An 18,249-nucleotide genomic window follows, 5' to 3' on the forward strand; every position below is an offset into this window, starting at 1 on the left:
ACTCATGAGTCAGAACTATGAACACTGAAAGGGTCCAGAAAGGTGAGAATGAAGAATATTATGTGTGGGCTAGAGAAAGCCCAGTGGTTAAGAGTACTGACTGCTCTCCCAGAGGACCCAGGTTCCGTTCTCAGCACCCATATGGCAGCTCACATCTGTATGTAACTAAGGTTCCAAGGATATAACACCCTTACACAGACATGAATGCAGACAAAACACCAATGCACATAAAATTAAATTAAATTAAATCTTAAAAAGAAGATATTATTATGTGAATTTCAGTTTGGGAAGATGAAAGGTTCTGGAAATGAAAGTTGATGGCAGGTGCTCAATAATGTGACCACACACAACACTCCTGAACTGGATTCAGACAGCTACAGTGGTAAATTGTATGTAAAGAATGTTTCACCACATTCACAGCCTAAAGCCAGGTGTGGTGGTCCAGGCTTACAGTTGTAGCACTTGGGAGGTGGTAGCAGGAATCAGAAATTTAAGATCATCCTCAGCTACACAGTGAGCTTGAGGCCTGCCTGAATCGCATGAGACACTGAGGGGGAGAGAGAGAACGAACAGAGCTGCTGCGCTGACCGTCCACTCGAGAAGAGAGAACCCCAACTGAGGAACTGCCTCCACCAGACTGGCCAATGGGCATGTCCACAGGACACTGTCACAATTGCTAATTGAGGTAGGGGAGCCTAACCCACTGTGGGTGGTGTCACCCCTGGGCATGTGGGTCTGTGCTATCTAATACAGCAAGCTGAACAAGCCAATAAAATGTTCCTTTCTATGGTTCTGCCTTGAGTTTCTGCTTTGGCTCCCTCAATGACAGATTGTAAACTATAGAATGAAAGTTGCTACGGGCCATAGTGTTTATCACAGTGACAGAAAAAAAACAAAAACAACTGCTGTAACACAGTTGAAAACAAAACAACAACAAACCAGACCATTTCTTATTTTTATATTGTAAAATTTATTTAATTTTATGTGAATGAATGTTTTGCCTGCATGTACATATGCGCATCATTGTGTGTCTGGTGCCACTGGAGGTCAGAAGAGGGCAATGAATCCCCTAGAACTGGTGTTCAGGAGGTTGTGGTCACCATGTGGATGCTGGGAAACAAACTCGGGTTCTCTCCAAGAGCAACAAGTGCTATAACTGAGACATGTTTCCTGTTCATAAACCAGGTTTTTCAACAACAAACCAAATAACTAAAGTAACAAAACTTAATCACATTAATAAAGCTTATAAGCTAAAAGGCATACATTTTCATTTTCTCTCACTACAATACTCAACTTTAGCAAAATATCCTAAGAGTTCCTCTATCTGCTTTTCCTAAATGTGACCTCAATATATTTCAAATTATTTCTTCTACCAAATATAATGCCACAGAAATCATTTGAAACTACTTCAAGTCCTGAAACTCACACAATCATTTGAAAAGAATGCATGTGGATGCAATAAACATTAAGAGAGATTAGCATTACATCTGGCCAAGAACACTTACTGCCTTCCCACGTACACTGCAAGAGGTTCAGAGCACCTTCTATCCGTTTCCAGTGCTGCAGATGAAAGAAAGCATAGGCAATTGCCTCACTATCTCCTCGCTTCAGGATGTGTTCCGGAGGTAAAATTAAACTTTTCATCTCTAGTAAGTACTGCAAAAACAACACATGCACACCAAAAAATTAAATTGTGTTAAGTGCAAACATCCACAAACATTTGTAAATGTTACAAATTGGTTTAAAGGCACACACACATTAAACTAGTTAAAATAACATGCAATTCCAACTGAAAACTTGTTTAAAGTACTTGTTATACTTGTAAATTTTCAAAATGAGAATTCCCTATAGGTAAAAACAAATTGACAAACAGTTTATGTGACCTTGCAAAATATAAAATGGAAAGTTAAATTGAGGAAATAATGTGAGACAAATACTTTCCAAAAAAACCCAAATAAATGTAAAATCATAAAATACAACTTAGTGAAAGTACTTTGTGGCATCATTCAATTCTGTTTTCTTTTATTCCTATTTAATGGGTAGAAAACTTAACTGTGGGGTAAAATCAATTCATTTATATTTACTAAGTACAAGACAATATGCTCACTACGGAACACCAAAAAACCCTCATATTGTAATGAGAAAAACAGATTTCTTAAGTAAATAATTATAATCAGATTGTGGTAGGGCCCTTAAAAATTACAAAGCAATAGGAAATACTAATTTTGTCTTGTTTTTTTAAAATATTTATTTATTTATTATGTATACAACATTTTGTCTGTGTGTATGCCTGAAGGCCAGAAGAGGGCACCAGACCCCATTACAGATGGTTGTGAGCCACCATGTGGTTGCTGGGAATTGAACTCAGGACCTTCGGAAGAGCAGGCAATGCTCTTAACCTCTGAGCCATCTCTCCAGCCCCTAATTTTGTCTTGTTTTTAAAACAGCTTTGTTGAGATATAATTCACAAAGCATAGAGTTAGATTATTTGAGAATTCAGTGGTTTTTATTATATTAAAATAAGTGCACCCACCACCGCAGTCAGTGTGTACACAGACATCACCTGAGGGACTCTGGACCCTCTGACGCCATTCGGTCCACTCCTCATGTCTCATTCCTCTGAGCCAAGTGCTAACCCCTCATATTATCATAACACTGTTAGAATATATTATACGTGTGACTAGTTTCTTTCACTAAGCAGTTTGGAGACTCATCTAAGTCACAACACATAGTGGTACCCCCATTTCTCTTTAGAGTCAAATAACAGTTCTCATAAATACACCATGTTTACTTATCCAGTCATTAGATGTTAGACATGTGCCCTTCCCACGTTTTGGCTTTTAGAAAGAATAATTCAGGGCTGGGGACATAGAGTGCTTGCCTGGTATGCATGAAGCCCTGGGTTTGATACCTAGCATGTGAAACAAAGATGGTGGTGCACACCTGTAGTCCTAATACTCAGGAGGTAGAGGCAGAAGGGTCAGAGTTCAAGGCCATCCTTGACTACACTGTAAGTTCAAGGCCAGGGTGGCCTACATAAGAACCTGTCTCAAAAACAAAACAAAACAAAAACCAGAAAAAGCAAGCAAGCAAAAAACAAAAGCAAATGGTAATATAATATACTTTAACAAATATTTATATACAAGATTTGGTATAAATCAGTTTCATTTCTCTTGAGTAGACACCTTGGGATGGTAATGATGAGATGTACAATAAGTATATGTTGATCTGAGTTGATATTTAAAGAGGATCAGAATGAGGATAATTACACTGGGGTGAGCAGATGTCAGAACAGAAGATACATTCAAAGCACAGGCCCAACGAAAGCAAGGGAGAATCTTAGAAATAAAAAAATAAGGATTTCAAATCCTTAAGCCTTAGCAATTAATCTAACATATTCATTGTACCAATACATCTGGAATGATATTTCTTTGTTTATGAAGTGCGTCTCTCCATGCATCACTAAGATCACTGCCTATCTTCAATTACTCCTACTCCTGATTTCTCTGACTCCTCAAAGTGTAAGTAAGCAGTCTGCTCATCAATTTATTTTAGCAGATGTCACAAACTATGAGATTATTTACTAATCCAGTTTGGGTACTTAACGTTTCCCATTCAGTTTCTTAAAAGGAATGCAGCAGAGGTTGTGTCCTGGTCAGGCAAAGCCCATTTGCTGCCTGGTTGGGTTCTCTCTCCTCAGCGCCCTGGGCCTGTATTCAGGCGGGTAATATTCTTTCTAATCCTCTCTAATCCTGGCCCATTTTTTTTGAAACACAGTAAAAGATCACTCACACCAGGCGGCTGTGGGAAAATGGACTCCAATGGCTGACCTCTGACACGATTCCTCATGCTCCTTGCAAGTGCACTAAGAGCTTCTTCAGGAGGAAGCTCAGTGTTATCACAGTGGGAGAGCATCGTCAGACCAGTGTCGCAGATACAGAGGAAAACTTTAATTCTTAAATCACGTCCTTTCTACTAAAACTCTAACTTAGAAATGCGGGGTTCAGGGGAAAGCCCCACTTATTTTCACTTAGAATGTGAAAGCTTTACACAAAGTAAAGTGGTATTTACTGTTTGGGGCTATGTAGGCAGATAGCTGGTAAAGCACATCAACTGAATATGTCCAGAAAACACTTGTTTGTCAATGCACACAGTACATAAATAAATACGGCACATTTAATAGGAAATGATAATTCATAATTTTAAAATATGATTTGTATTTTGTTTTGGTTTGGAGTCAGTGCTGGAACTCAGGCTGCCAAGCACACTGCATAATAACACTTAATCACTGAGCTAACTCCTTAGCCCAAATGTCCTTTTCAAATTGACTTTAAAGCAAAATATTTTTTTCAATTTCTACCAATGTAAAATTTGGTCCTAAAATATAAGAAAAAATTCGGTTTTTAAAAAAGTACCTGTGCTAGAGAGTTAGGTCAGTGGTTAAAGCACTTACTGCTTTCAAAGGTCTTGGGTTTGGTTCCCAGCACCCACAGGGCAGCTCACAACCATCTATAACTTTAGTTCCAGGGGTCCAAGGCTCTGTTTTAGTCTTTGTGGATATCAGGAACGCACATGATGCAATACATTCATACAGGAAAAACACTCATAAAATAAAAATAATTTTTTTGTATCTATACTTAGTGGATCTTGGGAACAGCTCAATATAGGGCATGTCCTCAACACATTCCAAGCCTTGGCTTCAGTCCCTAGCATAAATACACAAAAGTGCATTTAAAATAAGATATAACATTATTCCAATACTCATTTTATGTCCTTCAGAAATTGCTGTTCAGGAGTTTCTGTTACCAGTGTAGACTTTAAGTTAATGCACAACAAAACTCTACCCTACAGACTCTCCGCAGCACCTAGTGCAGTCTACCACCTAAAACAGTCCCTGAAATAAGCTGATATATACAACAAATGTCTTCAAATTCATCCATCAGCTTTTACTTAGACACTTCTATAGGGGACTGTGTGTGCGAGCACACAAGCGTAGACCGTGGAGGCTAGCGCCAATGCTACATGTCGTCTTCTATTGCTCCCGGTTTTCAAAACTCTCTTAATTGTTGTAGTTATTATTATGATGATGATGATTAGGCAATAGTAATAGTAGCAGCAGATCTCCTGAGTAAACTGGGAGCAAGTGTCTTTCCCCACTGAGACGTGTTGCAGGTTCTAGAATACTACTTTTTCATTCAGTCTCGCTCTAGTCTTCAGGACCTTCTGCCTGAAGTGTAACATGAATTATCTAATCCAATTTTCAGTAGTCCTCATTTCCCTCTGAAACTCCCCAACACTGGCCTTTACTGCATGCATTTCTAGTGCTCTGATCTTCTGAACTCCTACTAGGGAGGCCCATTAAGCTCCAGGGCTTCTCTAGTTCACAGCTCTAAATTTTTCCACATTTTTCCTACAAACTAATTGTAAACATGTAGTCCTGTTTATCACAGCAATGACCCCATTGCTGGTTGTTGCTGAAAGAAGCAAGTTAAGGAAGGAGATGTATCTTGACTCTAGTATAAGATATATAATCTATTATTGTAGGGAAGGCAGTGGCTGGTATGGCTGGTCCAGTTGAGGCAGGAGATTGAGATATTACTAGTTGCATCTTGGAACAGGAAGGAGAGAGCCTGAGCTAAACACAAAGACAGCCTTGAACCCTGAAGCCCTATATTTGCCATCTAGACCAAAAGGTCCTATAACCTCCCAATGCAGTACCACCAGCTAGGAACCAAATGCTCAAATGCAAATACATGAGACATTTCATATTTAAGCCAGAACACATGCTTCAGCTTAGCAAACTAAAATAGACTCCTTTAAGACAAGGGGCCAGGTGGTGGCAGCTGCACGTGCCTTGGGAGACAGAGGCAGGCTTATCTCTCCTCAAGGTCAGCCTGGTCTACAGAGTGAGCTTCAGGACTGCCAAGGTTACGTGGAGAAACCCAGTCTCAAAAAACCATTAAAAAAAAAATAGGACAGGGCTGGAGAGATGGCTCAGAGGTTAAAAGCACTGACTGTTCTTCCAGAGGTCCTGAGTTCAATTCCCAGCAACCACATGGTGGCTTACAACCATCTGTAATGAGATCTGGCGCCCTCTTCTGGCCTGCAGGGATATGTGCAGGAAGAACCCTGTATACATAATTAATAAATAAATCTTTAAAAAAATAGGACAATGGGTGAACAAAAGCTTAGAGAATGGCAGATGGAGAAGAGATTGGATATATATACAACAATAGGGAGATATAATAAGACACGACTAATCCAGGAACATTGACTTGAGGTAAGAAGCAGAACAAGTGGTGCGAAGCCTGCCGAGTCAGACTGAAGAGTTCCCATTAGTGCAATACTAAAGGGTTGGTTCTCAGCCTAGAAAGAGCAGAGATTTCACAGAAGTCTTAGAGCGAAGTGAAATTTGCTAGTTGGGTAGAAAACTGGCAATACAGTAGACAGGGGCCAATAGCAGGAAGATCAGTGGGGAATCTGTCTAGTCGTCCACACGAGAAATGGTGACATTTTTGAGACACGTCTAGATATTTAGAAATTCATATAAAGTACTTGGCAATTGTGGTGAACACTTGTAATCACTGCACTCGGGAAGCTGAGGCAGGAAGACCATGAATCTGAGGCTAGCCTTAGACTCTAGCAAATTCACGGCCAGCTTAAACTACACAGTGAAATCCTGTCTTGGGGTGGGGGAGTAGGGAGGAAAGAGGATAGGAATATAAATGTCTGATAACATTTACAATAAGGAGAAATAATAGTTAATTTTGGAAAGTAGAAGTTGGCTAAATAATGAACTTGTTTAACTTTAGAAATTTTTGAAATATTTAACATTTAAAAAAAATCCCTTGTTTCAGTAATAAAAGCAACAATAACATGTATTTTTAAAAGTGGGTAGTGAAGGTGCACGATAGTCAATGAGAATGGTGACGCCTCGATCTGAAAGACTTTTTAAAGGATATAATATGCTAGTCCTTTGAAAAGGGCAGAGGGAAAAAGTAATGTAGGGAAGCCAGACACAGTGGCATTCTACATGAACTAGGAGGCTGAAGCAAAGAGACTCTTGTGAGTTTGAGGTCAGCCTGGTATACACAGTTAATATCCACCATCACCTCTATCACACACACACACACACACACACACACACACACACACACACGAATGAAAGAGCTAATGAAGCCATAAATCAAAATGAAGAAATAAGAGTAAAATACATCCAAAAATTCAGTTTGAAACAATAAAATATCTGAATTACTTTTATAAGATGAAAATACAAGTCTGTAGATGAGAAGAAAACCAGCATTAAAAGATATAGATTTGGAAATTATCAGCAAATAAAATATAGCTGGATACAAGCCAAAGCCAACATCTAGTGTGTGCTGCCGGACCTCCTAAATGACCTCTGAATAACCCCATTATTGTATTGGTAATAAATGAGAGAAATGTCTGGCACAAATCTAGTTTCTAAATACATACTTTAGTCCCTTGTTTTCACTAAACATATTAAAATTAAGCTACTCTGGAAGCTATAATTAAAAGATAAGATGATATATGGTCAAACATTTGCTCTCTGTCCCTTCTCTCCCTTTATTCAGTGCTTGGGATCGAACCTAGGACCTTTGTGCATGGATGGTTTCTTTAAGAGTCTAAATCATACCCAAGCTTACACTCAAATTCAATTTAATTTTCAACTTCTTTGATCTTTATAATTTATCCTTAGATTACTCTTTTCTATTACTCTGTAAATCTTACAACAGCTTTTGACCAAAAGCAATATAATTCTGACCTGAAGTAATGATAATGCTTTATAATCTTCCTCTTAAAGGCAGAGGTTAAAGAAAAATCTCTCTGAAGACATCTGAAATTAAGGTCCTTTGCTCTTGATCAGTCATGCACACGAAGAACCAATTTATCTCTGCAATTAGTGTTCTCAGTGCACATTCTATGAGATTAGACAGGCAAGCTGAAAGCAGAGTCTGTAAGTATGTACTGGGGAGTCTAAACACAATGCCCAGAGAGAAAGTAAACACAACTGTGATGTGAGTAAAGCAAGAAAAACAATTCCTGTCAGCCTGGGGAGCAAAGAAGAGAAAGGGAAGACACTGAGGTAAAACCCCTTTCCGCATCACCCTGTAGAGCCAAAGGAGAGGAATCCATAGCCTAACTCTGTAGTTAGGCTATATTGCGACATAATGGAAAGGCAAGGCTCTCACTGTGCTGTAGTCTGGACAATAGACTTCAACACCGTTTTCCTATTTCTCCCTTTACTTCCACTGTGCCACCCAGAATTTTAAATAACTGTTTCTCTCATTTGTTTTATATATGCTGTTAATATGCCCAGGTTAGCCCTGGGCATAATGAAATACAAATTGATGAAACTCAGAACATCCTACAGGATTCAATTTCTGATCAACCATAAAGGATTTTACTTTGTTCTTCGTTTTTGTCTTTTTTAAGATAGGGTCTTACCATGTAGCTCTGACTGTGTACAGTTCAGAGACCCACTTGCCTCTGCCTCCGGAGTGCTGGGATTACAGGTGTACACTACCATGCCCGGCTCAGAAAGGATTTCATTTTCTGGCTATCAATATATTTTAAAACTTCTCTTGTATTCACATAAGTTTCCAGGTGTGGTCTGCTTTCTTGAAAAGACAACAGCTTTATTTGGAAAATAAGAAATAACTTTTAACATTTTTAAATTTTAACATTTTAAACATTTCAACATCTTTAAAAGCTACAGATGTCATCTTCCTAAATATGTGTTCAGAATACAGAACAATTTAGTTTTTGTTACTTGTCTTTTATTATTTTTTCTTTTCAAGACAAGGTTTTGTGTGACCTCAAACTTGCTATATAGCTGTGGATGACCTCTGAATTTGTGATCTGTGGATTTTAAATCATAGTTTAATGAAAAAGGGTCTGATTCATCATGGAAATCACTGGGATTGCAGGAATGGGCCACCACACGCTCAGCTCTTCTGACTCTAGGGATTAGATCCAAGACAGCATTCATGCTAGGCCCTCAGCCATCTGTGCTACATTCTCATCCATATGTTGTTTTGAGGCAAGATCCATACACAGCTCAGGCTAGCCTCTACTTCAAGATCCTCCTGCCTTGGCGCCATCGTTCCTAGCTTGTCTAATGTTCTCTCTAGCCCCAAGGCCTGTTCTACAAAGCAAGTTCCAGGACAGCCAGGGCTACACAGAGAAACCCTGTCTCAAAACACACAGACAGACAGATAAAACAGAAAATAACTAGTCAGGGTCAGTGAGATGGCTCGTCAGGTAAAGGGGACTTGTCACAAGCCTGGTAGCCTGGGTTCAATCCTAGGAACCCATGTAAAGGTAGAAGGGGAGTACTTGACTCCATAAATTCAACCTCTGGCCTCCACAGCTAAATCATCTGATGTGCCCCCCTCATCACACACATATCACATCCTATCACATTACATCACATTACTATATTTATTTTTACTCTGCTTTGAGACAAGATTCAGCCTTGGCTGGCCTGGAGCTCAAAATGTAGACCACCCATTCTGGCCTCAAACTCCCCAAATCAACTTTCTTCTATCTTGTGCTAGGATCAAAGGTGTACACCACAACGCCCAGTTCTTTGCATTTTCTTAACACTAAAGATGAGCAGAATTTAATCTTAATATTTGTCATGAGAAAAACCCATTGTTCTCCCCATCTCAGATAATCAGAAGCTCTAGCGCTGTTTGTTGAGGGAGTTCTTTTTCCCATTAGATTGCATATGTGCTTTTGACAAAAATCATATGACATAACACATGTGGGTATATTCTTGTACTTCCCACTGTGTGGTTTGGTTTTGCAAAGTAATTACTTCAAGCTTAAATATAAAAGTAATAAAATTTTTAAAAATGCCAGTAGTTTGCTTATAAAAACTTTTAGAACTGGAGAGATGGCTCAGCAGTCTAGAGCACTGGCTGCTCTCGCAGGGGCAAGAGCACCCATATGGTAGTTCAGTAACAGTCTTTAACTCCAGTTCCAAGATCCAATGCCCTCTTCTGGCCTCTGCAGGTGCCAGGTATGCATGCCGTGCACATATATACATGTAGGCAAATACTCAAACACATGAAGCAATAATAAATACATTTTCTTTAAAAAAATTCCTCAAGCTATAGCTAGTCTCTAAAGTGATCTATACTATTCTAGGTAGTATATAAAGTATCATGATAAGAATAGTTTCATCTACAGATCACTGAATTCAAAAGGTTCACCATTTACAATTCCAGTGATCTATGATAGCTGCAGGGCACATATCTAGACTGTCTTTTAGGCTTGTGCACAAATCTGAATGCCTAACTGAGTGAAACCCCCAAATATATAACACAGAATTAAACCTGTTTTCTGATCTTCACAAGGTAACCTATCGTGATCTGTAGTAGGAGGGCCCGCTTGTTTGTCTCGGCTGCCCGGTTAGCTTTGCCCCAAAATAACCACACAGAAATTGTATTCACTAAAACACTGCTTCGTCCATTAGCTCTAACTTCTTATTGGCTAACTCTTATATTAATTTAAACCATTTTTATTAATCTGTATATCGCCATGTGGCAGTGGCTTACTGGGTAAAATTCTCATCATCTGTCTCTGGCGGCTCCATGACACCTCTCTGACTCTGCCTTCTTCCTCCAGAATGTAGTAATAGGGGGCGCGGCAGGGTTGCGTCCCCAAACACCCCAGCCGTCTGCCCGGCTCGGCTAGCTTATGCCCCAAATAATTACACGGACACTGTATTCTTTTAAACACTGCTCTGGCCCATTTCTAATCATCTATGTAGCGCCCCTAGGTGCGCTTACCGGGAAGATTCTAGCCTAAGTCCATCCTGGGTCGGAGCTGGGGCATGGTGTGTGTCTTCCCTGGAGCAGGTAGCATGGCGTCTCTCCTGAGGCGTCTGCTCCGGAGAGGAGAGCTGCGGAGTCTGACCTCACTTCCTCTTCCTCCCAGCCTTCCCTTCTGTTTACTCCACCCACCTAAGGGTGGGCCTATCAAATGGGCCTAGCAGTTTCTTTATTGCTTAAACAATGAAATCAACAGATTGATATATGACACTCCCACATCACTTCCCCTTTTTCTGTTTAAACAAAAAAAGGAAGGCTTTAACCTTAACATAGCAAAATTACATATAACAAAACAGTTATCAAGTAAAAGTTACATCAGAAACATTTATACATATAACAAAATTGACCTTAAATCTCTATAAATAAAGCAAAATCTATACTAATGCAAATTATTCATACCTATATCATATCCCCCTTTAAATGTAAAAGAAAATTTATAAACCATATTTGGGAACATGGGCGCAGTTTTTCTCTCCAAACTGCTTCCTGCTGAATGGGGGCGTCGTTAATTAGGTCTTTCTTGGTATAACCTGTGTGCTAGTTTCATCTCAGTTGGCAGTTGAGCAAAGCAATTTTCTGAAGATGTTCACAGCAACCCTTCAGGAGGACGTGGTCCATCATACCAAATCGGGATAAATGCAATCCACAAGGTCTGATCCTCTGTGAAAACAAAAGCAGAATCTCTTTTCCAAAGTATCATATCCTTAGATCCAAATTTTGAAATCATACCCTCATGATATCCGTTCTGGTTCCACTTGGCAGCCCTTATAATGAAATGTCTCTCTGTACTTAGCTCCTTCACAGTCAAAAATTTTAAAGAAAACACAATAATACAAAGAATCCAGACTCTCTGTGAATTTTTCATCTTTACGCGGCTTATTTTTATTTATAACTATCTGTACTCTGTCTCTTTAAAGACTTTACTTTTACTTTTTTCTTTTTAAACCATTAACTTTATTCTCTATATTCTTTTTCTTCTCTCTCCCAAGCCTACGTACATTCATCCAACAGTGTGACTCGTTTAGCGGTCTGAATCTGTCCTATTGTGAATCTGCAATTTTTTACTATCCAGGAGCACTTTTGATTTGCGCCTTTAAATCATTAGGCGCTTAAGAATCTAAGCTGTGACATTCCTAAGTTAACTTTTTGCTTTTTGAGCATATATCTTTGACCTGTAGACCAGGCTGTCTTTGAACTCTCAGAGATCCGCCTGTCTCTGCCTCCCAGGCATTGGGATTAAAGGTGTTTGCAACTACACCTTGAACTCAAAGAGATCTGTTCGTCTCTGCCTTCTAGGCACTGGGATTAAAGGCGTGTGCTACCATGCCTTGAAGTCACAGAGTTTTACTTTAAGAATTTTAACTTTTAGTCTGCATATATTTTTAACACACAGTAAACCATTCAGAAATTTTCTCTTTCTTTGAATCTCTCTTTACTGTATATCTCTCTTTTTCTGACCACAAGAGTCTTTAATTTACCAAGCAATATCAGTAGGACTAAAGGCGTGGCTTTGCCAGCTAGATCCAGTCCATTTCTTAGCTTTCCAGCCTCATGGCTGAGGTATTGGCTGTAGCCATGTTTATAGCATTTCAAGGTCCCTGCCAGCCAGCGAACTACAACAGACAACACTCAAGTCCTCTCTCTGTAGCCGGCCCTCCTGCCTCAGACAGTCAGAGTTTTCCCTGGCAGGATGGCCCAGAAAGCTGGCATTTTTAAACAGCGCAGCTTTTTTCCTGCTACGGCTGAAAACCGAAAAGCATGCGTTCAGCTTTTCGTCAACACCGTTTAAGTGTTTCGTGGCAGGACCTCTTAATGAGCTGCAGGGTTTTGCAGCTGAAGCTGAGTCAGAAAGCCTCTTGGGGCTACCAGGTAGGAGCGGCACTCAGCACTTTAATTCTGAGACTGAGCGTGCAGCACAGAAATTCTTTTCATCCAAGTAACATCCAAATCTGACAGGCAGAGCACTGCGCAGTCTGAAAACATGTCTCTGTATGGCGGCAGGAATCCGCCACGCTCTTCCGCCTGCCTAAGCCTGATTCTGCCTTCTGCCCAGGAGCAGGCGGGGAGCTCTGAGTCATCGTCAAGGTCTCAGAGCACTCTCCTTCCGATCCCAAGCGGGAACACAAACATAAAGCCAGAGTTTGCACTGGCGGCACAGCCCCAGGAAGCCGCGCTTTGAAATGACGCAGCGTTTTTCTGCTGCTCTTGCCGAATCAGGAAATCTCTCTACAGCACGCCACCAACAAACAGCAAAAATCTGTGTTAAACTCTCTCTCCATTATTTTTAAGCCTTCTCAGGTTTTTTAAGTGGATTTAGTTAGCCACACGTCTGGGCGTCATTTGTAGTAATATGGAGCGGCGGGGTTGCGTCCCCAAACACCCCAGCCGTCTGCCCGGCCCGGCTAGCTCAGTCGGTAGAGCATGAGACTCTTAACCAGAATCCATTTAGCTTTCTCTGTCTACCTAAGTTCTACCCTATCAACATGCCAAGGCAGTTTCTTTATTCATTAATGGGAATCTGCTTGCCTCAGGTGATTGGCAAGACTAATTAATATGAAAGGAAAACTTTCTATAGATGGAAATATTTTAAGATTGTATTCAGCTGTATCTTACCTAACAAAGAGGCTCAGAAGGTTCTTCAACATTTATACCTCACCCAGAAAACCCACTTGGGGGTTTATATATCATGGGTGAACATACATGTGATTATGAGATTCACAATAACTTGAGGCATATTAGTTAAGGGTATAAATGGCTTCCTGTAATAATCATTCATGTTCATTCATTTTTTTTTTGAGACAGGCTTTCTCTCTGTATCCCTGGCTATACTGGAACACACTCTGTAGACCAGGCTGGCCTCAAACTCATAGAGCTCTATCTGCTGAGTACTGGGATTAAAGGCATTCACCAATGCACCACCACTGCCCAGCTTCATATTTGACAGGGTACCTCATAAAGTAGGCTGGCCTCAATCTCAAGAATCTCCAGCCTTTGCTTCTTCCTGAGTGCTGAGATAACAGATGTGCAAGGCCACATAAGGCTACCACGTTAAGGATTATCATCCATGATAAAAAAGACAAATATAATTCTTTCTATAATAATACTTTTAGAAAGATAAGTAGAAACCTCCCAGCACAAGGGAGGGTAAGGAAGGAGGAGAACTACTTTTAGTTCAAGGTCAGCCCGGGGTTCTAGGATAGCCTGGGACTCAGTATAAAATCCGGTCTCCAAAACTCAAAACACAACAACAAAAAGATAACCTGGGCTGGAGGGGAGAGAATTTTCTCAAACCAGCTAAAAATCAAACCAAGCTAACCCCAAATGCCCCAAAACAAGAAAAAAAAATGTACAAAGAACTTAAACGGGTAGCTCTTAAACAGGTAAAGGTTGAAAACCTCGCGCATTGTTGTTAAGACAGGAAGGTCATTTCAGAAAAATAATTCATTACAAAAGTAAGCACAAACCCACTATACAAGCTATCAGTTCCACTAAGGAGAAGAGAAAAGATGCCCACACAAACATTTGTACATGTTCACATCAGTATTCTTTATAGTAACAAAAAGCAGAAAAGGCCAGGCGGTGATGATGCACGCCTTTAATCAATCCCAACTCTCAGGAGGCAGAGACAGGCGGATCTCTCTGAGTTTGAGGCTAGCCTGGTCTATAGAGGGAGTTCCCAGGACAGGCTCCAAAGCTACAGAGAAACCCTGTCTTAAAAAAACAAACAAAACAAAACAACCAGAACCAACTCTAATGTCCACTAACAACAGATTAGCCAAAATGTTATCATCCATAAAAAGAACCAAAGTACCAATACAGTATGCTACGTAAAAGAAGTCAAGCACGGAAGACACATATTGTACACGTCTACTAATATGAAAAGTACTGAACAAGTAAATTCATAGAAACAGAAAGTAAAATAATGGCTGGAGGGGACTGGTAAGAGGAATAGAAAGTGTCTACTAAGAGTACAGTGTTTCTTTCTGCAATGATGAGTAGTATGTCCTAGAAATAGATAATAGTAATGATTTTACATCATGTGAATATGTCAGAAGCTATTGAATTCTATACCTTCAAAGAGTGAAAATTATATGAATTATCTCAATAAAAAGAATGAAATGATTTTATGGATGGAGAATAAGGAATATGAGGCAGGGATGGAAAGATGGCTCAGGGGTTAAGAGCACAGGCTTCTCTTCCATAGGACCAGGATTCGATTCCCACCACTCACACAGCAGCTTACAACAGTCATAAGTACAGTTTCAGGGGATGCATCACCCTCTTCTGGCCTCTACAGCCACCAGATAGGCACATGGTACACAGACATACATACAAGTAAAACGCCATACACATAAAAATAAATAATAAAGAATATGAGACACTAAAAATTAATAAATAGAATGTTGTGGGATATCTAAAATATATAAAATAATTTCTATTGAAAATAAAAATATTTGATTATTCCTATAGTAGCTAAAAGATAAAAATATTTTTCTTTTTCGTGACTTGAAAAAAAAATTTGTTGAACCAAAGTCATAGCCAGGTAATGAAGACCAAGTTAAAAAAAAACATGAAAACAGGGCTGGGTGGTGGTGGTGCACGCCTTTAATCCCAGAACTTGGGAGGGAGAGGCAGGTGTGATGTGGGAGTGTCATATATCAATCTGTTGATTTCATTGGCTAAGCAATAAAGGAACTGCCTCGGCCCATTTCATTGGTTAGAAGATAGGTGGGAGGAGTAGACAGAACAGAATGCCAGGAGGAAGAGGAAGTGAGGTCAGACTCCACAGCTCTCCTCTCCGGAGCAGACGCAAGAGAGACGCCATGCTACCTGCTCCAGGGAAGACGCACGCTATGAAGCTCCGACCCAGGATGGACTTAGGCTAGAATCTTCCCGGTAAGCGCACCTAGGGGCGCTACACAGATGATTAGAAATGGGCTAAATTAATATGTGAGAATTAGCCAGTAAGGGCCAGAGCTAAGGGCCAAGCAGTGATGAAAAGAATACAGTGTCTGTGTAATTATTTCGGGGCATAAGCTAGCCGAGCCGGGCAGGCGGCTGGGGGGATCGGGGACACAGCCCCGCCGTTCATATTACTACAAAGCCCGTGGATCTCTCTGAGTTCAAGGCCAGACTGGTCTATAAATAAGTTCCAAGTACTGCTCCAGGACAGGCTCCAAAGTCACAGAAAAACCCTGTCTCAAAAAAAAAAAAAAACAAAAAAAAACAAAAAAAAAAAACAAAAAACAAACAAACAAAAACCCAACATGAAAACATGCTATTTTACTATGGTACTATATCACAGTACTCATATAGTGAAACTCATCTAGTAGAAAAAAATCTATATAAACAATCAATATTAATGAAATACCTCAAAACAAATTTATAGCAAAGAGATTTCGATCATCTTTCTGTCACACTTCTAATAGCTTCCAGCTTTAACAAATTGCACAGCTCTAGACCTACAGCCATTTCATTATGTGGAAGTTGCCAGAAAATATTTCCTGCTTAAAACCTTTTATCCTCTGTCATTTTACTGCTCAAATACAGACAACTGCTTGACAAATTTGCATAATAAATTTGTAACACAAAAGAAAATTTTAAAGTAAATATTTATTGAAATGATACTTTTCAAGTTATTAGAACCCACAAGTTTGAGGGAAAATCCCCTAAAGTCTTTTATGTTTGCTTGCTTTCAGCTGAGAGTCAGGGACAGAGCCCAGAGCAGGGGAAAGAGCTGTGCATACTTCATCACTTATAAAACCTGGCAAAAACAGCCACAAATTCCACAGCTCTTCCAGTTCATATGACATCAATATTATTTAAATGGGGTATTCTCAAGTTGCTAGAGCTTAAAGTTCCTCTAGCAAGTCTTAATAGCGACCCTGCTGCACTCAGGGCAAACCACCGGCTACAGACAACAAAGGTACAGACAAGCACACGGAGCTGTGTGTTCTGACAGAGTGAGTGTTAACTGCTCTGATAGTTGGTTGAGGGAGAACTAATTGATTTCTACCTATAAATCAAAAAACTAAAGTTAAAAAAACTATAAAGTCCTATAAAAGGATATTTTGCATATGACAAAAATTTACTATTGTAAAATACAATCAACAGCAAAACAGGAGGAAAGGAGATAATCCCAAGAATTGACAAATGGCATTACATTAAATCAAGATGCTTCTGCACAGCAATGGAGCAATCCCTGGAGTAAAGACAGCCTATGCAACAGGAAAAATGTTTGCTAACCACAGATCAGACTAGCAATTAATATACAGGATATGTAAAGAACTGCAAAATTTAAATACCTCAAACTCCACAAATCACCCTATCAATAAATGAGCTACCCAAAAGATAATTGCAAATTATATTATATAACACATAAAAAATTTCTACTTGGCTACATATTACATAAAATTGAACTTAATAAAACAAATGGACTAATGAACTAAGTAGAAAGTTTTTAAGGAAATGAACAATAAATATTTGAAAGAGTATTCAATATCTTTAGTCATCAGGGAAAGGGAAATTAAATCTGCATTCAGATTCCACCTCGTCCCAGTTTGAATTGTTATCATTAAGAAGACCTATTACAGAAAACGCTGGTGAGACAGTGAAGGAAGAGGAACTTTCCTTATAAACTGCTGGTGGGATTATACACATAACTAGCTACTACTGAAATCAGTATAGGGGTTCCTCAAAAACTGAAACAGAACTACCATCTGACCCAGATGTGCTATTCTTGGATAGACACCCAAATGACTCTAAGTCAACAACAGAGACACTTGCAGATAGATCCACTGCACTATTCGCAACACCCAGGAAAGAGAAGCAGCCTAGATATTTATCAATACACAGACAGATAAAGAAAGGGCAGCACATGTATACAATGGAATTTATACATACATAAAGGAAAAAGAAATTGTGGCATATGCAGAAAAGGGGGCAACTGGTCATTATGTTAAATAAAATAAGCCAGACTCAGAAAGACAAATACTACATTTATCCTCAACTGTGGAACTAAGTTTAAAACTTTATATACACGGATCTCTGTGAGTTCGAGACCAGCCTGGTCTACAAGAGCTAGTTCCAGGACAGGCTCCAAAACCACAGAGAAACCCTGTCTCGAAAAACCAAAAAAAAAAAAAAACTTTATATACAAAGCTGGGAAGACATCTCAGTTGGTAAAGCACTTGCCCTATAAGCACAAGAACCTACATATGAGCCCCACAATGCATGTAAAATAAACCGTCAGGCTGTAGAGGCCAGCATGGGCTGCATGAGACCTGGTCTCAACACACACACACTTGCATGCATGCACAAGGAAACTGAAGCACAAGCAAAGGGAAGTAATTCATCTAAAACCATATAGCTAGGAGAGAGTGGAGCT

The 18,249-nt window shown here is 39.7% G+C and overlaps 1 protein-coding gene across 5 annotated transcripts in view; it reads right to left on the bottom strand.

Moving 5' to 3' along the window:
- St7l (suppression of tumorigenicity 7 like) overlaps nucleotides 1–18,249 on the bottom strand; it is an 87,272-nt gene that overhangs the window by 31,121 nt on the left and 37,902 nt on the right. For 4 of the 5 annotated variants that reach the window (XM_075981705.1, XM_075981703.1, XM_075981706.1 and 1 more), the window contains exon 12: nucleotides 1,506–1,656. In XM_075981705.1, the coding sequence (XP_075837820.1) occupies nucleotides 1,506–1,656 (151 nt within the window). The remainder of the gene's footprint in view (nucleotides 1–1,505; nucleotides 1,657–18,249) is intronic. The other variant, XM_075981704.1, reaches the window with a different exon arrangement.

This window comes from Microtus pennsylvanicus, chromosome 7, assembly GCF_037038515.1.
Source record: "Microtus pennsylvanicus isolate mMicPen1 chromosome 7, mMicPen1.hap1, whole genome shotgun sequence".
Lineage (NCBI taxonomy): Eukaryota > Metazoa > Chordata > Mammalia > Rodentia > Cricetidae > Microtus > Microtus pennsylvanicus.